This window comes from Mobula birostris, chromosome 3 (genome assembly GCF_030028105.1).
Source record: "Mobula birostris isolate sMobBir1 chromosome 3, sMobBir1.hap1, whole genome shotgun sequence".
Lineage (NCBI taxonomy): Eukaryota > Metazoa > Chordata > Chondrichthyes > Myliobatiformes > Myliobatidae > Mobula > Mobula birostris.
In genome coordinates, this window is record NC_092372.1 from 65,776,678 (window position 1) to 65,794,599 (window position 17,922).

At 40.5% G+C, this 17,922-nt stretch overlaps 2 protein-coding genes across 6 annotated transcripts in view; one reads left to right on the forward strand and one right to left on the reverse strand.

Moving 5' to 3' along the window:
* gnpda2 (glucosamine-6-phosphate deaminase 2) overlaps positions 1-8,165 on the reverse strand; it is a 131,916-nt gene extending 123,751 nt beyond the window's left edge. The window contains exons 1-2 of one of the 2 annotated variants that reach the window (XM_072252782.1): positions 7,849-8,165; positions 7,022-7,134 (exon numbers count right to left, since the gene is read on the reverse strand). The gene's annotated coding sequence lies outside the window, so the exon portion shown is untranslated. Of the gene's footprint in view, positions 1-7,021; positions 7,142-7,848 lie in introns of those variants that run through there. The other variant, XM_072252784.1, reaches the window with a different exon arrangement.
* Positions 6,156-17,922, forward strand: part of LOC140195090 (BTB/POZ domain-containing protein KCTD8-like) — a 74,125-nt gene continuing 62,358 nt past the window's right edge. For all 4 annotated transcript variants that reach the window (XM_072252779.1, XM_072252776.1, XM_072252778.1 and 1 more), the window contains exon 1: positions 6,156-7,157. In XM_072252779.1, coding sequence (XP_072108880.1) covers positions 6,338-7,157 — 820 coding nt within the window. In that variant the 5' untranslated portion in view covers positions 6,156-6,337. The remainder of the gene's footprint in view (positions 7,158-17,922) is intronic.

Sequence of the window (17,922 nt, forward strand, 5' to 3'; positions counted from 1 at the left end):
ATTCTCCAAAATTCATGTGAGAACACACAAATTCAGAATCAGAATCACGTTTACTATCACCGGCATGTGTTGTGAAATTTGTTAACTTAGCAGCAGCAGTTCAATGCAATGCATGATATAGAAAGTGAGGAAAAAACATAATAATAAATAAATAAGTAAATCAATTACAGCATATATATATATATATATATACAATAGAACAAAAATCATGCAAAAAGCAGAAATAATAGATATTTAAAAAGTGAGGTAGTGTTCATGGGTTTAATGTCCATTGAGGAATCAGATGGCAGAGGGAATAAGCTGTTCCTGAATCACAGAGTGTGTGCCTTCAGGCTTCTGTGCTTTCTACATGATGGTAACAGTGAGAAGAGGACATGGCCTGGGTGCTGGAGGCAGATTATTACTAATATCTCCACAATCTCTTCAGCCACCTCTTTCAGAACACTGGAGTGTAGTCTATCTGCACCAGGTAACTTATCTACATTCAGACCTTTCAGTTTCCCAAGAACCTTCTCCCTAGTAATGGCAAATTCACTCACTTCTGCCTCCTGACCCTCTCGAAATTCTGGCATACTGCTAGCGTCTTCCACAATGAAAACTAATGCAAAATACATTCAGTTCATCTGCCATTTCCTTGATCCCCATTACCACTTTTCTAGTGTCATTTTCCAGCACCTCAATGTTTACTCTTCCCTTTCTTTTACACTTCACATATCTGAAGAAACTTTTGGTATCCTCTTCAATATTACTGGTTAGCTTACATTTGTATTCTAACTTTTCCTTCCTTATGACTTTTTTTAAATTGCCTTCTGTTTGTTTTTAAAAGCTTCCCAATTTCTAACTTTCCACAAATGTATGCTTTATTATAATCCATCTCTTTGGCTTTTATGTTGGCTTTGACTCCTCTTGTCAGGCATAGTTGTGCCATTCGCATTTAGAGTACTTCTTCTAATTTGGGATGTATCTACCTTGCGCCTTCCAAATTGCTCCCAAAAACTTCAGCAATTGCTGCTCCACCATCATCCTTGCTAATGTTCCCTTCCAATCAATTGTGGCCAACTCCTACCTCATGCCTCTGTAATTCATTTTCCTCCACTGTAATACTGATACACCTGACTTTGACCTTCTCAAATTGCAGGGTGAATTTTATCATCTTAGGAGACGGAGTCCTTTACCTTAAGCTCTCTAATCAATTCCAGTTCATTGCATAACACTCAATCCAGATCCTCTATTGGGCTCAACCATGAGCTGCTCTACAAAGCCATCTCATAGGCATTCTAGAAATAACCACCAACCCTTGGAATTCAGCACCAACCTGATTTTCCAAATCTACCTGCATAATGAAATCCCTCACTGTTTGTAACATTGTCCTTTCGGCATGCATTTTCTATCTCTCGTTGTAATTTGTAGACCACATCTTTGCCACTGTTCAGAGGCCTGTATATAACTTCAATCAGGGTCTTTTTTACCCTTGCAGTTTCTTAGCTCTACCTACAACAATTCTACACCTTCTAATCCTATATCACTTCCTTCTATGATTTGATTTCTTTTTGCTTCAAACAAAGCCACCCCACCTCTTCTTCCTACCTGCCTGTCTTTTCGCTACAATGTGTATCCTCAGACATTCAGTTTCCAACTATAATTGTCTTTCAGCCACGATTCAGTGATGCCACAATGTCATGCAGTGGCTAGGTGCCAGGAAATTTTGCCTTTGGTGCTCAACCTTTTGTCTTCCTGTGAAACACTAGCAGCTGTCTTCTCATAATTAGCTCCATTTGCCGCTCATTTTTTTTCTCTCAGTCTGCCATCATTTATCATTCAGCTGCCACTGTCTTCCAAATCTATTTCCCTACTTTGTGCAACATGTCTGTCATTTTATATGAGTCCTCAGTCCACCAACCACATTTGGCTCCTGTCTCACCGGCCCCTTCTATTTATACAAGCCTTCTCACTCATGGTGCTGATGCAAGGTCTCACTCTTGGTGCTGAACCGAAATGTTGACGAATACTTTGCTCTCACAGATGCTAAGTTCCTTGTTCGCTCAACATTTTGTTTCAGTATTTTTTCATGTTGTAATATTTGCTTAAATTATAACATCTTAAGTAATATGGACAGCAGTAAAATCGAAGCGGAAGAACCCAGTTTTAAATAATCAGGGTGAAAAAAGTGACACTGCAAAGTAAACAAAACAAGGATTAAATATGAGTCCTGTGTCACCCACAGATCAAAATGACAGATGTTTTCCATGTAGTATATTTAAACAAAATTTGCCTTATAAATTTTAGTGTGCATATTTGTGTTTTGAAATATCACCATGAAAATATATTATTTCTTTCATCCCCACTTTTTGGTTTTCCAAATCGCATAACACTGGACAACAAATTTTTTCAAAAGTGTTGCTTCCTCAGAATTTTTTTTTGTTTATGATAGACTGCTTGAAGATGAACACAAATATAATTTCAGACTACTTGTATCACTTAGGAATTAACTTTTATTGAAAATAATGTGTTTAATTGCATAGTGGTGATGATGCTTTGCAATAGTTCAACTAAGTAAAAGATATTTTGTTAGTGATTTTCATTTGTACTCAGTGTCTGAGACTTCCTGCTTAAGTGTTAACAATAATTCACCAGCATTGATGGATTCCAGTTGCCCTGGTATCTTTTCTCCATGATCGCAATGTCCTGGTGAAACCTTTCACCATGCTCGTCACTAACAGCACCAAGATTTGCAGGGAAGAAGTCTAAATGGGAATGCAGAAAATGAATCTTTAGTGACATGTTGCATTTCATGGTTTTATATGCTTGAAGCATGCTTTCAACCAGCTGCATGTAGTTTGGTACTCTGTAGATGCCAAGAAAAATTTCAACAACTTCCTTGAATGCCTTCCATGTGATTTTCTCCGGTCCCACTAGAAATTCTTCAAATTGCCTGTCATTGATGACCTGTTCGATTTGTGGACCAACAAAAATGCTTTCCTTAATCTTGGCATCAGTTATTCTGGGAAGCATCTGTCTCAAATACCAAAATACTTCATAGCAATTTTTGTAACACACATCAAAGTTGCTGGTGAATGCAGCAGGCCAGGCAGCATCTCTAGGAAGAGGTACAGTCGACATTTCAGGCCGAGACCCTTCATCAGGACTAACTGAAGGAAGAGTAAGTAAGAGATTTGAAAGTTGGAGGGGGAGGGGGAGATCCAAAATGATAGGAGAAGACAGGAGGGGGAGGGATGGAGCCAAGAGCCGGACAGGTGATTGGCAAAAGGGATACGAGAGGATCATGGGACAGGAGGTCTGGGAAGAAAGACAAGGGGGGAAGGGGAACCCAGAGGATGGGCAAGGGGTATATTCAGAGGGACAGAGGGAGAAAAAGGAGAGTGAGAGAAAGAATGTGTGTATAAAAATAAATAACAGATGGGGTACGAGGGGGAGGTGGGGCATTAATGGAAGTTAGAGAAGTCGATGTTCATGCCATCAGGTTGGAGGCTACCCAGACGGAATATAAGGTGTTGTTCCTCCAACCTGAGTGTGGCTTCATCTTTACATTAGAGGAGGCCGTGGATAGACATGTCAGAATGGGAATGGGATGTGGAATTAAAATGTGTGGCCACTGGGAGATCCTGCCTTCTCTGGCGGACAGAGCGTAGGTGTTCAGCAAAGCGGTCTCCCAGTCTGCATCGGGTCTCGCCAATATATAAAAGGCCACATCGGGAGCACCGGAAGCAGTATATCACCCCAGCCGACTCACAGGTGAAGTGTCGCCTCACGTGGAAGGACTGCTTGGGGCCCTGAATGGTGGACATCGGGAGCACCGGACACAGTATATCACCCCAGCCAACTCACAGGTGAAGTGTCGCCTCACCTGGAAGGACTGTTTGGGGCCCTGAATGCCTTTTATATATTGGCGAGACCCGACGCAGACTGGGAGACCGCTTTGCTGAACACCTACGCTCTGTCCGCCAGAGAAAGCAGGATCTCCCAGTGACCACACATTTTAATTCCACATCCCATTCCCATTCTGACATGTCTATCCACGGCCTCCTCTACTGTAAAGATGAAGCCACACTCAGGTTGGAGGAACAACACCTTATGTTCCGTCTGGGTAGCCTCCAACCTGATGGCATGAACATCGACTTCTCTAACTTCCGCTAATGCCCACCTCCCCCTCGTACCTCGTACCCCATCTGTTATTTATTTTTATACACACATTCTTTCTCTCACTCTCCTTTTTCTCCCTCTGTCCCTCTGAATATACCCCTTGCCCATCCTCTGGGTCCCCCCCCCCCCGTCTTTCTTCCCGGACCTCCTGTCCCATGACCCTCTCGTATCCCTTTTGCCAATCACCTGTCCAGCTCTTGGCTCCATCCCTCCCCCTCCTGTCTTCTCCTATCATTTTGGATCTCCCCCTCCCCCTCCAACTTTCAAATCCCTTACTCACTCTTCCTTCAGTTAGTCCTGACGAAGGGTCTCGGCCTGAAACGTCAACTGTACATCTTCCTAGAGATGCTGCCTGGCCTGCTGCATTCACCAGCAACTTTGATGTGTGTTGCTTGAATTTCCAGCATCTGCAGAATTCCTGTTGATAGCAATTTTTGTGCCTGGTGATAGCAGATTCCATCCTTACCCAATAATTATTACTAAAACAATGTCCTGCCATGCAGCAGCCGCGCCACCTAAGCATGCCTGGACAAGATAGGAAACTTTCCAACTTACATTGTAGGCAACATTTTAACTGACTTGAATTATGAATTGAAATCATAAGCATACCTTTATTAAAAATGGTGCGTGATAGGGAAATTTCATGGTGATTTTCATGATCAGTAGCCCAAAATTCATTAAGATACACCTAAAGGTATTCAGGAAGCAAAAGCTTTATTATCCGGTGTAATCTGTCAGTTAGTCAGTTCCAATTGGTGTTGTTCTAAAACCGGACGCTAAGAAGCGCTCCAGTGCAGCTTCATGTGAATTACACGCTGTTTTTCGCTCTCTCCTCTGGAATCGACTGTGCGTTTATCCACAGACATTCCGACGGAGAAGAGTGACTAAAACCATGTAAAACCAAGAACTATTAACTCAAGGAATAACCTGCTCGTGGTACAGCATGTTAATTAGTTGATATGATTCCTTTGGTGGATTACTTCTGAATTGGCAATGACTCCGACGGATTATGCTGATTGACCCACCTCATGTCTTCAATTTCACTGTTTCTCAATATTTGTAAATTATTTAGCATATTAAGCAAATCTTTTATTTTGGACTTTAATAAACGCAATAACGTGAAGTATTTGGATTTAAAATTTATTGAACAATGTATTGACAAATTTCCTTATCCATACATATAAACATGTTACCAATACTGCTGAAATTTGAAGGTTACATAAATCCAAATTGCGACGTTGCTGTTTTGGAATACGTCTTAAACCGCCGACAATGTAATGGCATGTCTACATCACTGGAAAATGAGCAGTAAATAACGTATTTAACCTAACACATTTATATTCCGAACTATCAATTTCCATTCACCGAGTATTTTTGTATTAACACCCTGGCAATTTCTATTAAACCACTTAAAACGGTTTGTTCTCCCAGGAAGATTTCCCCGTTTCATTTGACTTAGTGAGACAATAGTATTCACAAAATTTAAACTTACAATAATATCGTCAAGGCTTCGATCTTTAAAGAAACTTAATTTTTCTATTGTTTTTTATCTATTAAATTTCAATGGGAATGACAGAATATGATATTCAATGCAATAAATGTGTACAATTCTGCATTAAAAACACTGCATTACAACCTGCAGTGAAAATCGACTCCGAAAATTGTACACTTCCGTGGCTACAGTTGAAGTGATCGAGACATTTTAAAATCGGGTGCAGTCACGTTGCAGTCTCTAAATGGAACTTGGGTGATAAACCGTAACTTTGCAAAGTTGTTTTAAAATATCTGCAAACTTAAGTCCGCAGGAGAGGCCCTGTCTGTTTACTGGTCTGTCAGTGCGGACCAGAAGAGGTTATCTCGGCTTGGAGTCCGTTCTAGGAAAGAGGCGCTGCTTGTAGTTGACGTGACGTCAGGGTGCTTTCCCAGACTCTTGTATACTGTTGCCGGGAGTTGGTCGACGCCGCTCTGCGAGGTTGTCTTTCTCCAGTACACACACATACACACTCACACTCACACTCACATGCCTCCGTTCTCCGCCGCCTTGCTGTCGCCTTGGGCTGGTGCCGCCGCGCCGCGTTGCAAGTGAGCGATGTGCAGAGCGGTACCTCAGGGCTGAGCCCAGCGTGCTACTCCCAGACCCAAAGGGGTCTCGCACGGAAAGGATTTTGTCCGAACCATGGCTGTCCGCGACAGCATCCTCCCCATCAGCGAGATGCCGGGCTCCTCGTTCCCCGAGGTGGTGGAGCTGAACGTGGGAGGACAGGTGTATGTGACCAAGCACCACACCCTGGTCAGCGTGTCCGATTCCCTCCTGGCCAACCTCTTCTCCAGCAGCAACGTCAAGGTCCTTCCCAGGGACAACAGGGGCCGGTATTTCCTGGACCGGGACGGTTTCCTCTTCAGGTACATCCTGGATTATCTGAGGGATAAACAGCTGGTGTTGCCCGAGCACTTCCCGGAGAAGGAGAGGTTGCTCCGGGAAGCTGAGCACTTCCAGCTGGGCGAGCTGATCAGAGCCCTGGCGCCCAAGGTCACGGTCAAGCAGGGCTCGGTGGCAGACGAGGCAGTACACAGCGACGCCGAGGAGAACTCGCAGGGCAGCGAGCTGGTGGCCAAGGGTGCCCCGTACTCCGGCGGGGCGGACAAGAAGGCTGGCTTCATCACCCTCGGCTACCGCGGCTCCTACACCCTAGTCCGGGACAGTCAGGCGGACGCCAAGTTCCGCAGGGTGGCCAGGATCATGGTGTGTGGGCGCATCGCCCTGGCCAAGGAGGTGTTCGGGGATACCCTGAACGAGAGCCGGGACCCCGACCGCCCCCCTGAAAAATATACGTCCAGGTTTTACTTGAAGTTCACATACCTGGAGCAAGCGTTCGACCGGCTGTCCGAAGCGGGCTTCCACATGGTGGCTTGTAACTCCACGGGCACGGCCACCTTCATCAATCAGTACAGGGACGACAAGATGTGGAGCAGCTACACAGAGTACATTTTCTACCGTGAGTTACAACCTTTGCGTTGCAGTTTTTCATTTACTTAACCGCGGGACCTTATTGAACAGCTGTAGGTCGAAACACGCAGCTTCTCACCGAGTGATACCGCACCGAAACGAACCCTTCACCCCATCTCTTCAATGCTGACCAAGTTGCCCACATAAACGAGTCCTTCTTGCCCCCGTTTGCCCCATATCCCTCTATGCTTTTCCTATCCGTGTATTTATCTAAATATCTCAGCTTCCTTCTCTGGCAATGTGTTCCATTCATCCTTTGCATGAAGTTGTTGCCTTAGGTTCCTTTTAAATCTATCTCCTCTTGTCTTAAACTCGTGCGCTCTAGTTTTTTGTTTCCTTTCCCTGAGAAAAAGACTAAGTGCTTTCAACTTAGTTAACTCCCCCTCCCCCTTCATAATTGTGTACACCTCAGTCTCCCACGTTTCAAAGAATAAAGTCCCAACCTTATATAAACGGACCCCCCATTCCTGCTCACAGTCTCGTACATCTTATTTGCACTCTTTCTAGCTTATTGATGCCTTCTCTAAAACTATACACAGTGCTCCAAGTGCAGCCTCACTAATGACATGTACAGTACGAATATAGAACATGTTCTCACCAAGCCACATTATCTGCGGGAGCGCAGTCATTGATAGTTATTCTACAACCACTACCCGCCCCACCCTGCGCAGTTGTAGCACCTGAAATTCATTTCCGACGCTTGAGCGGTTCGATCCATAGTAAATCACAGACAGTAGTTCTCGCTTCCTTAGGGTTTTAAGTTCATTCATTCATTCGGCCAAAAAGCTCAGCAGCGCATCGCTCCGCAAGAGTTCACAGTAGAATTAAATTATACTGTACTTCCTTATCTTCCGCTTCAGCTGAGGCGCGATAAGCAAAAGAAAAAACTTTGCAAATGGGCACATCCCTCGGTTGATGCAGAAAGGGGCCACAAGGGCGGAACACTCTGCTTCCCAGCATTAGTACTTTTTAATTAGTTGGAGAACAGTTCGTTACATTTTTCTAAACAGTAATCGCGTTGTTATTGTATGTAGAAACCTATTTACCTCCAGTTCGTCTCAAAACAATACGGTTTTAAACATTCTGCTCCTGAAGCATGGAGTTTACCTCTGCAGAAACTGGCGGCTGTTGATACCAAACAATTCTGGACTTCATACACTGATTTGATTTGTTTCTTTGTAAATCGAATTTTCAGCTGATGAAGGGCCTCGGACCGAATCATCCCCCACGAGACGCTGCCTAACTTTTGTCAGTGTAACTAATAGAGATCAGAGGGTGCGAAATCTTTGGAGGAGTTTAGACACAGATTTACTGGCAGGTTTAGAGACAGGTTAAATAAGTTGGGACAGAAATATTCCTCTTGAGTGTTTCGCCTTAGATTGGACAAGAGAATAGAGCACAACCTCTGGGGACGTCGGTACAAGCACTAAGGGAGTGTCTTGCAAATGAATCACTTATCTTTGCCAGGAAATTTCATTCTAATCAGCGACTAATATTAAGAAAAACAAATACTTAAAATACTAAATACATCAGTGTATTTATAGAATCGGAAGGCCCTCTTGCAATGAGACAGGTTATCTCACCAGCCGGTTTTTGAGAGTAGCAGCTGTCGCGGCCCTTTATTTATTTCTTATTCAATTCAATTGTAGGTTTTGTTTTAAACGAGGCGACACTAGGTGATTTATTCATGCGGTCCTCAAAAGGCGCACGATGAATGCGCTCCTAATAGCGTCGAATTCCTTGCTGCCGGCAATAAGCAGTTGCCAAATTAATTACAGTCATACAGGCAATTGCAAATAAGCAAATCAGTCAAGTCTGCAATCCGATAAACCTCCTGTTTCTTAAGTATGTATGTGTATACACAACATATGAGGGTAGCTGGCAGGCCTCATACCTAGGTGAGATAGGGTCATGCCTGTTCTAGCATGCGAAGTCAGTTCCCGCGGACTGGGCGGATGAGATCCAATTGCCAGGAAGGCGGTTCTACATCGCTTTGTGGAGAGCGAAGGGCTTGGCGAGGCACGGAGGCAGTCATGGTCATCCAGTGCACCCAAGAAAGACCCCAGTTGTGACAACCACACGAACCACTGGACAAGGACTTCCGACAAGGACTTCCGAGATCTAGAGAGTGGGACTATCCCCCGACTTTTCCACTAAAAGGTCTCCTGTTCTGGTTTCCCGCCTTGGTCGGATGCCACGGACAACCTTCATACCCAATATATGAGAGAACAAGGGGCAGGACTCGATATAGGTACAGAAGTGGGAAATCGCAAATCTGAGATGAAGCGATACCGTGACTTTGCCTCACCACCTGTATTTAAGTTAGCTCTAGGAAATTTTAAGGTAATAATAATAACCAAAAATGATGCAGTTGATAATAAATCGGAAATAAAATCAGAACAATCAAGAAGGAGTTACAGTAGCCACAGGACCCACACCACCAGGTTCAGGAACAGTTATTACCCCTGAACACTAGGCTCTTGAACCAGACGGGATAACTTCTCTCACCTTCGTTCACCCCAACACTGAAGTGTTCCAGGAACCTATGGACTCACTTTCAAGGACTTTCAACTCATGTTCTCTATGTTTGTTGCTTATTTATTATTACTAATTTTGTTTTTTTTTATTTGCAGTTAGTTACCTTTGTATATTACTTGACTGTCCGTCTTGTGTGCATTTTTTCATTGATTTTATGGTGTTTATCTGCATTTACTGTGAATGTCCACAAGAAAATAAATCTCAGGGTTGTATATGGTGACTTTGATAATAAATTTATTTTGAATTTGACTTTGAATTCAATAGGTTGATCAGTATCAGAAATGAAAGAAGTTTGAATCTAACAATTTCAGGCATAAATTTAATCATCAGTTACAGAGGGAGTCCTATCAACCTATCTGATCATCAAACCTCATTTTTTTTTACCATTTTATCGTATAGTCAGTATTCCATAGAATCATCTGTGCTGTACTCCAGTTGCCTTTTGAAGATATTGCCCCACACTTTCTATATTTTTGTTGTCGTGTTTTATTGCATTCATCCTAGATTTTTAAAAAAATCAAACTGCTTTGGATTTTTATTTTTATTTATCCAGCTATTTGATCTTTGGAGAAGTCTTTTACAATCAGCTTTACTTTTCACCTTTAGTTGTTTTAAAGTAAGTTGGTTTTAATGGAAGAAATTGTTGTGAGTTTGGGGAAATTATTCTGCTTTGTTAGTAACTTTATATTCATTTGGAACTTTGTTCCAGGAAGCCTCTTACCTAGACATGCACCGGAGGGACCAATGAGCTCTCTTCTTTTATTTACATCTCAGAACAGATCATGATATAAAATTTCAAATGTTACTGTTTATTACCCTCTGTAATGCAGGCTAGTTACTCTACTAGATATTCATATTCAGGTTGTAATTATTGTGATCATGACTTTCATGTTAAAACCCCTTCTGAACTCCAAGCAATATTCTTTTTGCTATTATAATTAATGTAAATTAGAACTGCTAAGAAACTTTTCTAGAGATGATTGCTCATGTAAAGCCTATTGCAGTGGTAGGACATTCCCTTACCCACTTCTAAAATAGCAGTAAGGGTTTTAGGTTTAAATATCTTTATGCTAATATCAGAAACATTGATTCTAACAAGTCTGGTACTAGATTGAATTGAAAGAAATGCAAAATTTTGTGCATAATTTTGCATATCAGAGACAATGTAAATCAAGAGGTAGAGAAGATATCAGAAGAAATTCCAAACATGAAGAGGGGAAAGAGAATAAGGAAAAGGAGGACACAATTCAATACTAAAACAACATGCAATCACTCATTCATCTTCCTTTACTGTCTTTCTGCCAAGACTTTCCTTGGGATTATGCAACAGATAATCAAAATAAGTAAATTGCATATATAACCCAGCACGGATGGAAAGCGTGCAAGGGAACCCTCTGCATTTGAACTCCAAAGTCCATCGCTGATGCCACTAAGCCACCAGCTGGCTTAAAACAATAAGGAACTATATGAGAAATCTTAATGCTGAATGCTTGTTTTGGGATTTAGTTGGAACCAATAAAATCCAGCTACAAAACTTCTAACTTGCAAAGTAATACACCAACATTTTACATTGAACATTGTATTTTAAAAAAATGTACTTTGGTTGCATATTTATACAATCATTAACTCATGAGAAACCATTCAGCTAACCTCAATTATGAAAAAAATACCCTGAAATTTAAAACAACTCATTACAAATTAATTATGATAAAAGTTATTGTTCTGGTCAAATTTGCAAACCCAACTAACAATATTTTCTATCAATTATCCAAAGTTTTAACTTCAAAACTTTGTTTATGTTTATATGTACCTTTGATAATCTACCAAAAAATTCATGTATCTTATTTCTTTGGAAACCACTTGTCCCACCTCTGTTGGAGTGTGAGACTGGGGCAGACCTGATAGGCCCAGCAGTACGTTTATCATACCTCATCCTTGATTTAAATTTACAAGTTTTGGCAATTAAAGGGCTACTCTTTCACTTACTCTTCCAATTCAGTCTTAGCAATGCAAAGGATGTTATTGATGAATCCAACTGTTTCCTTGTCAGTGTCCTGTGAGCTAATATTCATTGCACAGAAAGTTTCATTAATTAACATACATTTTTCTTTCAATTTACCACACTGCACTGTTTCCATTGGAGAGCTTTTCTGTGGATTGAGATGTCTCCAGAAGAGTTGCTTAGGATTCAGTAAACATGAGAACTTGCTAAGTGCCACCATAGTATCCATTTCCTCATGATAGCATGTTGGTGATGTAAGCTTCTTCACTGTCTCATCTATCTCCTCAGCCAAGCCACAATGATAAATCATATTAAGGTGACAATGGAATTAATTTTGATAATTAACAGAAGTATAGCAGAGCTTTGTGTGAAATGCCATTGTCAGCAAAATCTCAGCAATGGTGACAAAATGAGTAGGATGCCATTGTGCTTTTCTTCCCGAATCGTGCTTACATTTGCTGAAGCTAAATAGGAATAGTGGAACCTCAAGATAATTTCTTTTTGTTTTATTATTTTTCCATTCCGGTAGGACTTGTTTGTTTCCTGTCTTGTGTTCTGGGCAATATTTATACCCTAAACAACCACTAAAACCAGTATATATGGCCATTATTTTGTTTCTAATTGTGAGACTTCAATAAGCACTTTTCTGTTTGGTTAAGACGCATATGACTACATGTAAAACACATTAGCATGTTTGGTGGACAAAATTAGCACTATTTCATTGAAAATGTGTTCTATTTTCAGGAACAATTTAATGAAACAGTGTTTTAAATAGCATTTTGATCATTCATGTATGTTGAAATCCAACATTATTCAAAGAGGAACATAATAAATAAGAACAAGAGTGGCCAAGAGGGCCCTAAGTCCTCTGCCATTCAATAAATCATGGCTGATCTAATCTTTAGCATTAGTTTCATTTTCATCCTGCTCTTGTAATCTTGGATTTCCTTGGAGTCTAAAGCATATCTATTTCAGCTTTGAAAATATTCATTGACAGATCCTCATACTTCACTAGTAAAGAATTCAGAATCAGAATCAAATCAGAATCAGAATCAGGTATATCTCCACTGATATAAGCCATGAAATTTGTTGTTTAAAGACCAGAAAATCTGCAGATGCTGGAAATCCAAGCAACATACACAAGATGCTGGAGGAACGCCACAGGCCAGGCAGCATCTATAGAAAAGAGTAAACAGTTGACGTTCCGGGCTGAGACCCTTCATCAGGACTGGAAAAAAAGGATGAAAAGTTAGAGCAAGGAGGTGGGGGGGAGGGGAAGAAGAAGTGCAAGATGGTAGGTGATAGGTGAAACTGGGAAAGGAAGAGGTGTGAAGTAAAGATCTGGGAAGCTGCTAGGTGAAAGGGCTGGAGAAGGGGAATTCTGATAGGAGAGGGTAGAAAACCATTGTAGGAAGTGAAGGGGGAGGAACACCAGAGGGAAGTGATGGGCAGCTAAGGAGATAAGGCGATAGAGGGAAACAGGAATAGGGGAATGGTGAAAGTGAGGTGGGGGGCAATTACCAGAAGTTTGAGATACTGATGTTCCTGCCATCAGGTTGGAGGCTACCCAGATGGAACTTAAGGTGTTGCTTCTCAATCTTGAGTGTAGCCTCATTACGGCAGTAGAGGAGGTGCAATTGAAGTGCAATTGAAATGACCGACCTCCAGGAGATCCCACTTTTTCTGGCAGGTGCTTGGTGAAGCGGTCTCCCAATCTACATCAGATCTCACCCATGTACAGAAGGTCACACCAGGAGCACTGGCTACAGTAGATGATCTCAATACAGTAGACTCACAGTTGAAGTGTTGCCTCACCTGGAAGGACTATTTAGGGCCCTGAATGGTAGTGAGGGAGAAGGTGTAGGGACAGGTATTGGCAGCAGTACAGTGCAGGCATAACAAATTACTCTAAGTTACAAATATTCATTCCAAATATTTCCAGCAGAAGTTACCCCTCATCTCACTCATAAGTGGTTAATCAACAGACAAAGCATTAACCACACACCTACCCTGTCAAATCACTACAGAATCATCTGAGCTTCCAGGAGGCCATCTTCATTTTTTTATACAGGCTCATTCCACTCGTTACTTCATTTCAAGAAATGAGTGAACCTTTGCCACACTTTCACTCAGTTTGTCAATATAATGCTATAAAATTTCTAACACAATAATATTAAATACTATCCTCATATTAAAATCTCATTCAGTAGCATTGATTATGACAGATTGCAATGTTTCTCTGTGCTGCCATGCAATGTGGCTTCCCACAAACTTTTCATCTCTGTTTGACAGTAAGAATGGAACCAAGCCAACTCTCCAAGGACAATCCTTTAGCCAATGTTCTTGCTTCCTGTATATAAAAACAAATGGTAAAGAACTGAAATAAGAGAGACTGCAATATAGGCGGCTATTGAAGCATTTTGAAGTGCATTATTGCTATCATGTAAGGAACACAGCAGTAAATCTGTACACAGCAAGGTTCCTGAAACAACAATATCCTGTCAGATAAAATACATGACGTTACTCACAAGAACATAAGTGCCATAAATAAAGGACGGCTTTCACTGAGACCCTTGCGTAACAAAATCTGTATGTACAAAATCTGATTATGATTTATTACACATTGTAAAGAAAACTTCCGGAATTATTCAGCTAATATTCTAATAGCAATACACAACATATTATGAGAATTATAGAAATTTAGTAATTGAGGGGAAACAAATTAAAAATTATATTTTATATGTACTTAAACATGAATGGATGAAAAGAGACTTGTATGTATTCAGCATTTTACATGATCACTGGATTTCATGTGTACATATGTTTTACAACAACTTCACAGTGAAAGATATGAAAATAATGCCAAAAAATCGAGGGAAGAGGAGAATTCTACCATTATCTTCAACAAGTTATTAATGGGAAAATATAGGCTAATAAATGAAAATCTATAGGACCTGATGGTTTTCATCCTAAGATCCTCAAACAAGCAGCTATAGAAAAAGTGGATTAACCTTCTAGAAATCCTTAGCTTATTGAGAAACAAGGATTTTTGGAAAAGTGCCAATACGATAGTTTGATTCACAAAGGGTGGAGGACATAAATCAAGCAATTAAAGGCTTGTTAGCTATAATTGGAAAGATGGTCAATTATTGAGAATTAATAATGGAAATGTTTGGAATGTTAGAATCTGATTAATCATGGTTAGCATGGCTTCATAAAGTGAATACCACGTTCCATAAAGTTGTTAGAGTTGCTTGAGGAGCTACCAGAAAGGAGAGAGATTAACCAGTAGTTGTAAAATACTTGGACATTCAGATGATATGCAGTAAGGTGCCACACAGGGGTTACTTTGCAGGATAAAACCATGTAGTGTGGAAGGTAATATATTAACAAGGATATATAATTGGCCAACTAGAAGGAAGCAGCAAGTAAGGGTGAGGGCTTCACTTTCAGATTGATAACTGCAACCAATAGAGCGCTACAGGGATTAGTGCAGGGACCACTCTTGCTTACAATAGATATTCATGATTTAGAGGAAGGAATTGAATGCAGGTGAATCTAGATGCACAAAGCACTAATGAAGACACCGTGTATAGTACAAAATATATTTTTTAAAGAAAGATGTGTTTTCATTGGAGTCAGTTCAGAGAAGGTTCATCAGGATGATCTCGAGTAAGTGGAATTGTCTTATGAAGAAAAGTTGAAAAAAGGTGGATTTTTATTCATTGTGGAATTCAATGGCTATGTGGAGATGACAGAAAAGTGAGAATTTCAGGAAGGTTAGGTCAACCATGTTTTAGGAGGTTTGAGGAACAAAATGATCAATCCTTTTTTTAATGTCTTAACACGAGGTCTGCACAACCTCAGAGCAGACTGTGAGCAGTGTCTAAACTGGAGGACCTGTGATACAGCAGTCATACATCCTCTTAGTCTTTTTGAGGTTCATCACAAGCAAGCAGGAGCCTGTGTACTTTGTATGCTAGCCTCTGTAATGTAGGGATAGAATCATTGCATGTCATATAAAGCATAGATTTGTTATTTTTCTGACCTTGATTGTGTTGTAAGTATGGCCACCCATTCCTATTAAAGGCCAAACTCATTTTTTTCTATGTTCCTTATTTGAATTATATGATTGTTGGTGATATGTGCTTGGCACCATGCAACAGACTAGCTTTGTAATGCTCTGCTGCTGTCTCCATACTGTTATTAATTACTGAAAAAGCACTAAAATATAAAATCAGTTGTGATCCACAGTGAAAACCAGAGTAACAGTGAATCTAGTTCAAACAGTCAGGCTGGGTTGCTGGGGTAGCCTGGTTCATCAGCCCAAAACATTGACTGTTTATTCATTCCCAAGCATGCTGCCTGACCTGCAGAGTTCCTCCAGCACTTTATGCATGTTGCTCTAAAACTAGCTTGTTTAGGCAGGAAATAATCATTTCAGAATGTTCTGGAATGTTATCCAAGTTTCTTCATGGTTTAAAAAAGGACAGAAAAAGCTGATATGGTACATAGTAAAATTTTCACCTTATGATCTCTTATTATTAGAATAAAATATTAAAGGGTGTGGGGAGAAGGCAAGGGAGTGGGGATGACTGGAAGAATTGGATCAGCCCTTGACTGAATGGCGAAGCAGGCTCAATGGGCCAGATGACCTACTTTTGCTTGTATATCTTATGCTCTTAACTCCTTAGGAGAACATCTTACTCCTTGGCTTGAGTAATTGCACATAAACTACATTAACTGATATCCTTATCCTGCTCCAGAGCAATATTGATGGTATAGGGGGCTTTATTTCTCAGACTTTTGCAATTTATGAAAAATACTGTTATAAAAAAATCTGCAATTCTATAACCGGGGTGTTTACTTTTGAGTATCTTCTTTGAGGTTAACTTCAGATTAATTTCTTCACTTTTTTATAGGTATAGTTAAATAGGTCTGTGAAAAAAAGACATTAACTTATAATGAAAGTACAGGTTACAAAGGTGAAGTTGGAAATGGCTATACAACTAGTATTTAGGACCTTAAAATTTTCAATCCATGTCCCAATAATTTCTCTTCCCACACACAGATTTAAATGCTTTTATTTAATTATTTTTGTATTTCTTACTCAAGATTTCATTCATCTTTCCTCAGAGCTTGATTTAATTTTCTTGTATTCCCTCCTTTCTGGTTTGGTCTTTTACCTTGTCATGGAATTAATCCCTGCTGGTCAAACTTCTGCCTCATAGTCATAACACAGAAAACTTTACTGGTTTAGTTTGACTTTTGATGGCATGAACATATCTGAATAAATGGAAAGTGCAAATCTAATAGCTGATTATGTAATCTGATGACTGATCCAGACAGTCTGCAGTGCCCTGGGCTGGTGTAGATCATTAACTAATCAGGCTGATTACTACCTCAACACGGAGGGGGAATCTATCAGTAGGGAAGTTTGAAATGTTCTCATTTGACTGCAGGTTATAGATAAACTTTCAGGCAGTGTATTGACAATGGAGTAAAGAAAAAAAATACCAGTAGTCTGTGCTGCCTAACTGCATGTTTCAGTTCAGTTTTTGATCATCATATTTATTATGCGATATGCAAAAGTATATTTAGGTCAAAGATTGGCTAAAATCTCACTGAAAGGCAGAACAGACTTCAGGGGCTAAATACCCTCCTCCTGTTCCTTGTCCCTTTGCTCTTTTGTTAAACTCAAGCAATATCACTAGTGGATACTGTCAGAAACTTGGCTATTATTAACTTGTGACCAGCCTCTGGGTAAGTGGCCCAATCTGAGTAAATTGGCGTATCCTTATGAGGGAGTGAGAATTACACAGTATGGTAGATAAATAACCTGAATCTGAATTTGAAGTATATGAAATGCAAGATTAGTTATCTGCAGGTGTGAGCCATCTGCTAAAAGGAATACTTAGCCGGAGGATTTAGTTACAATAACAGCACTACTCCCATAAACAGTGCTATGGGGTTTACTGGATATTAATTAGCCAAGATCTTCCAGATAGGAGAGTGCTACTCCACTTTACTCTAACAGTGCTATAATTGCTGCCTTTATTTTTCTACCACAGCATCGAACCTTGTAGTTGGATAGTATGCAAGTCGAATAATGAGGATGAGTAAAGAACAAGCAAGCACAAGAGAGATCATATATCTTTTTCTTCTTTGTATAGAGTATTCAGAATTCAATATTTGATTATATTCTTTTCCTTAC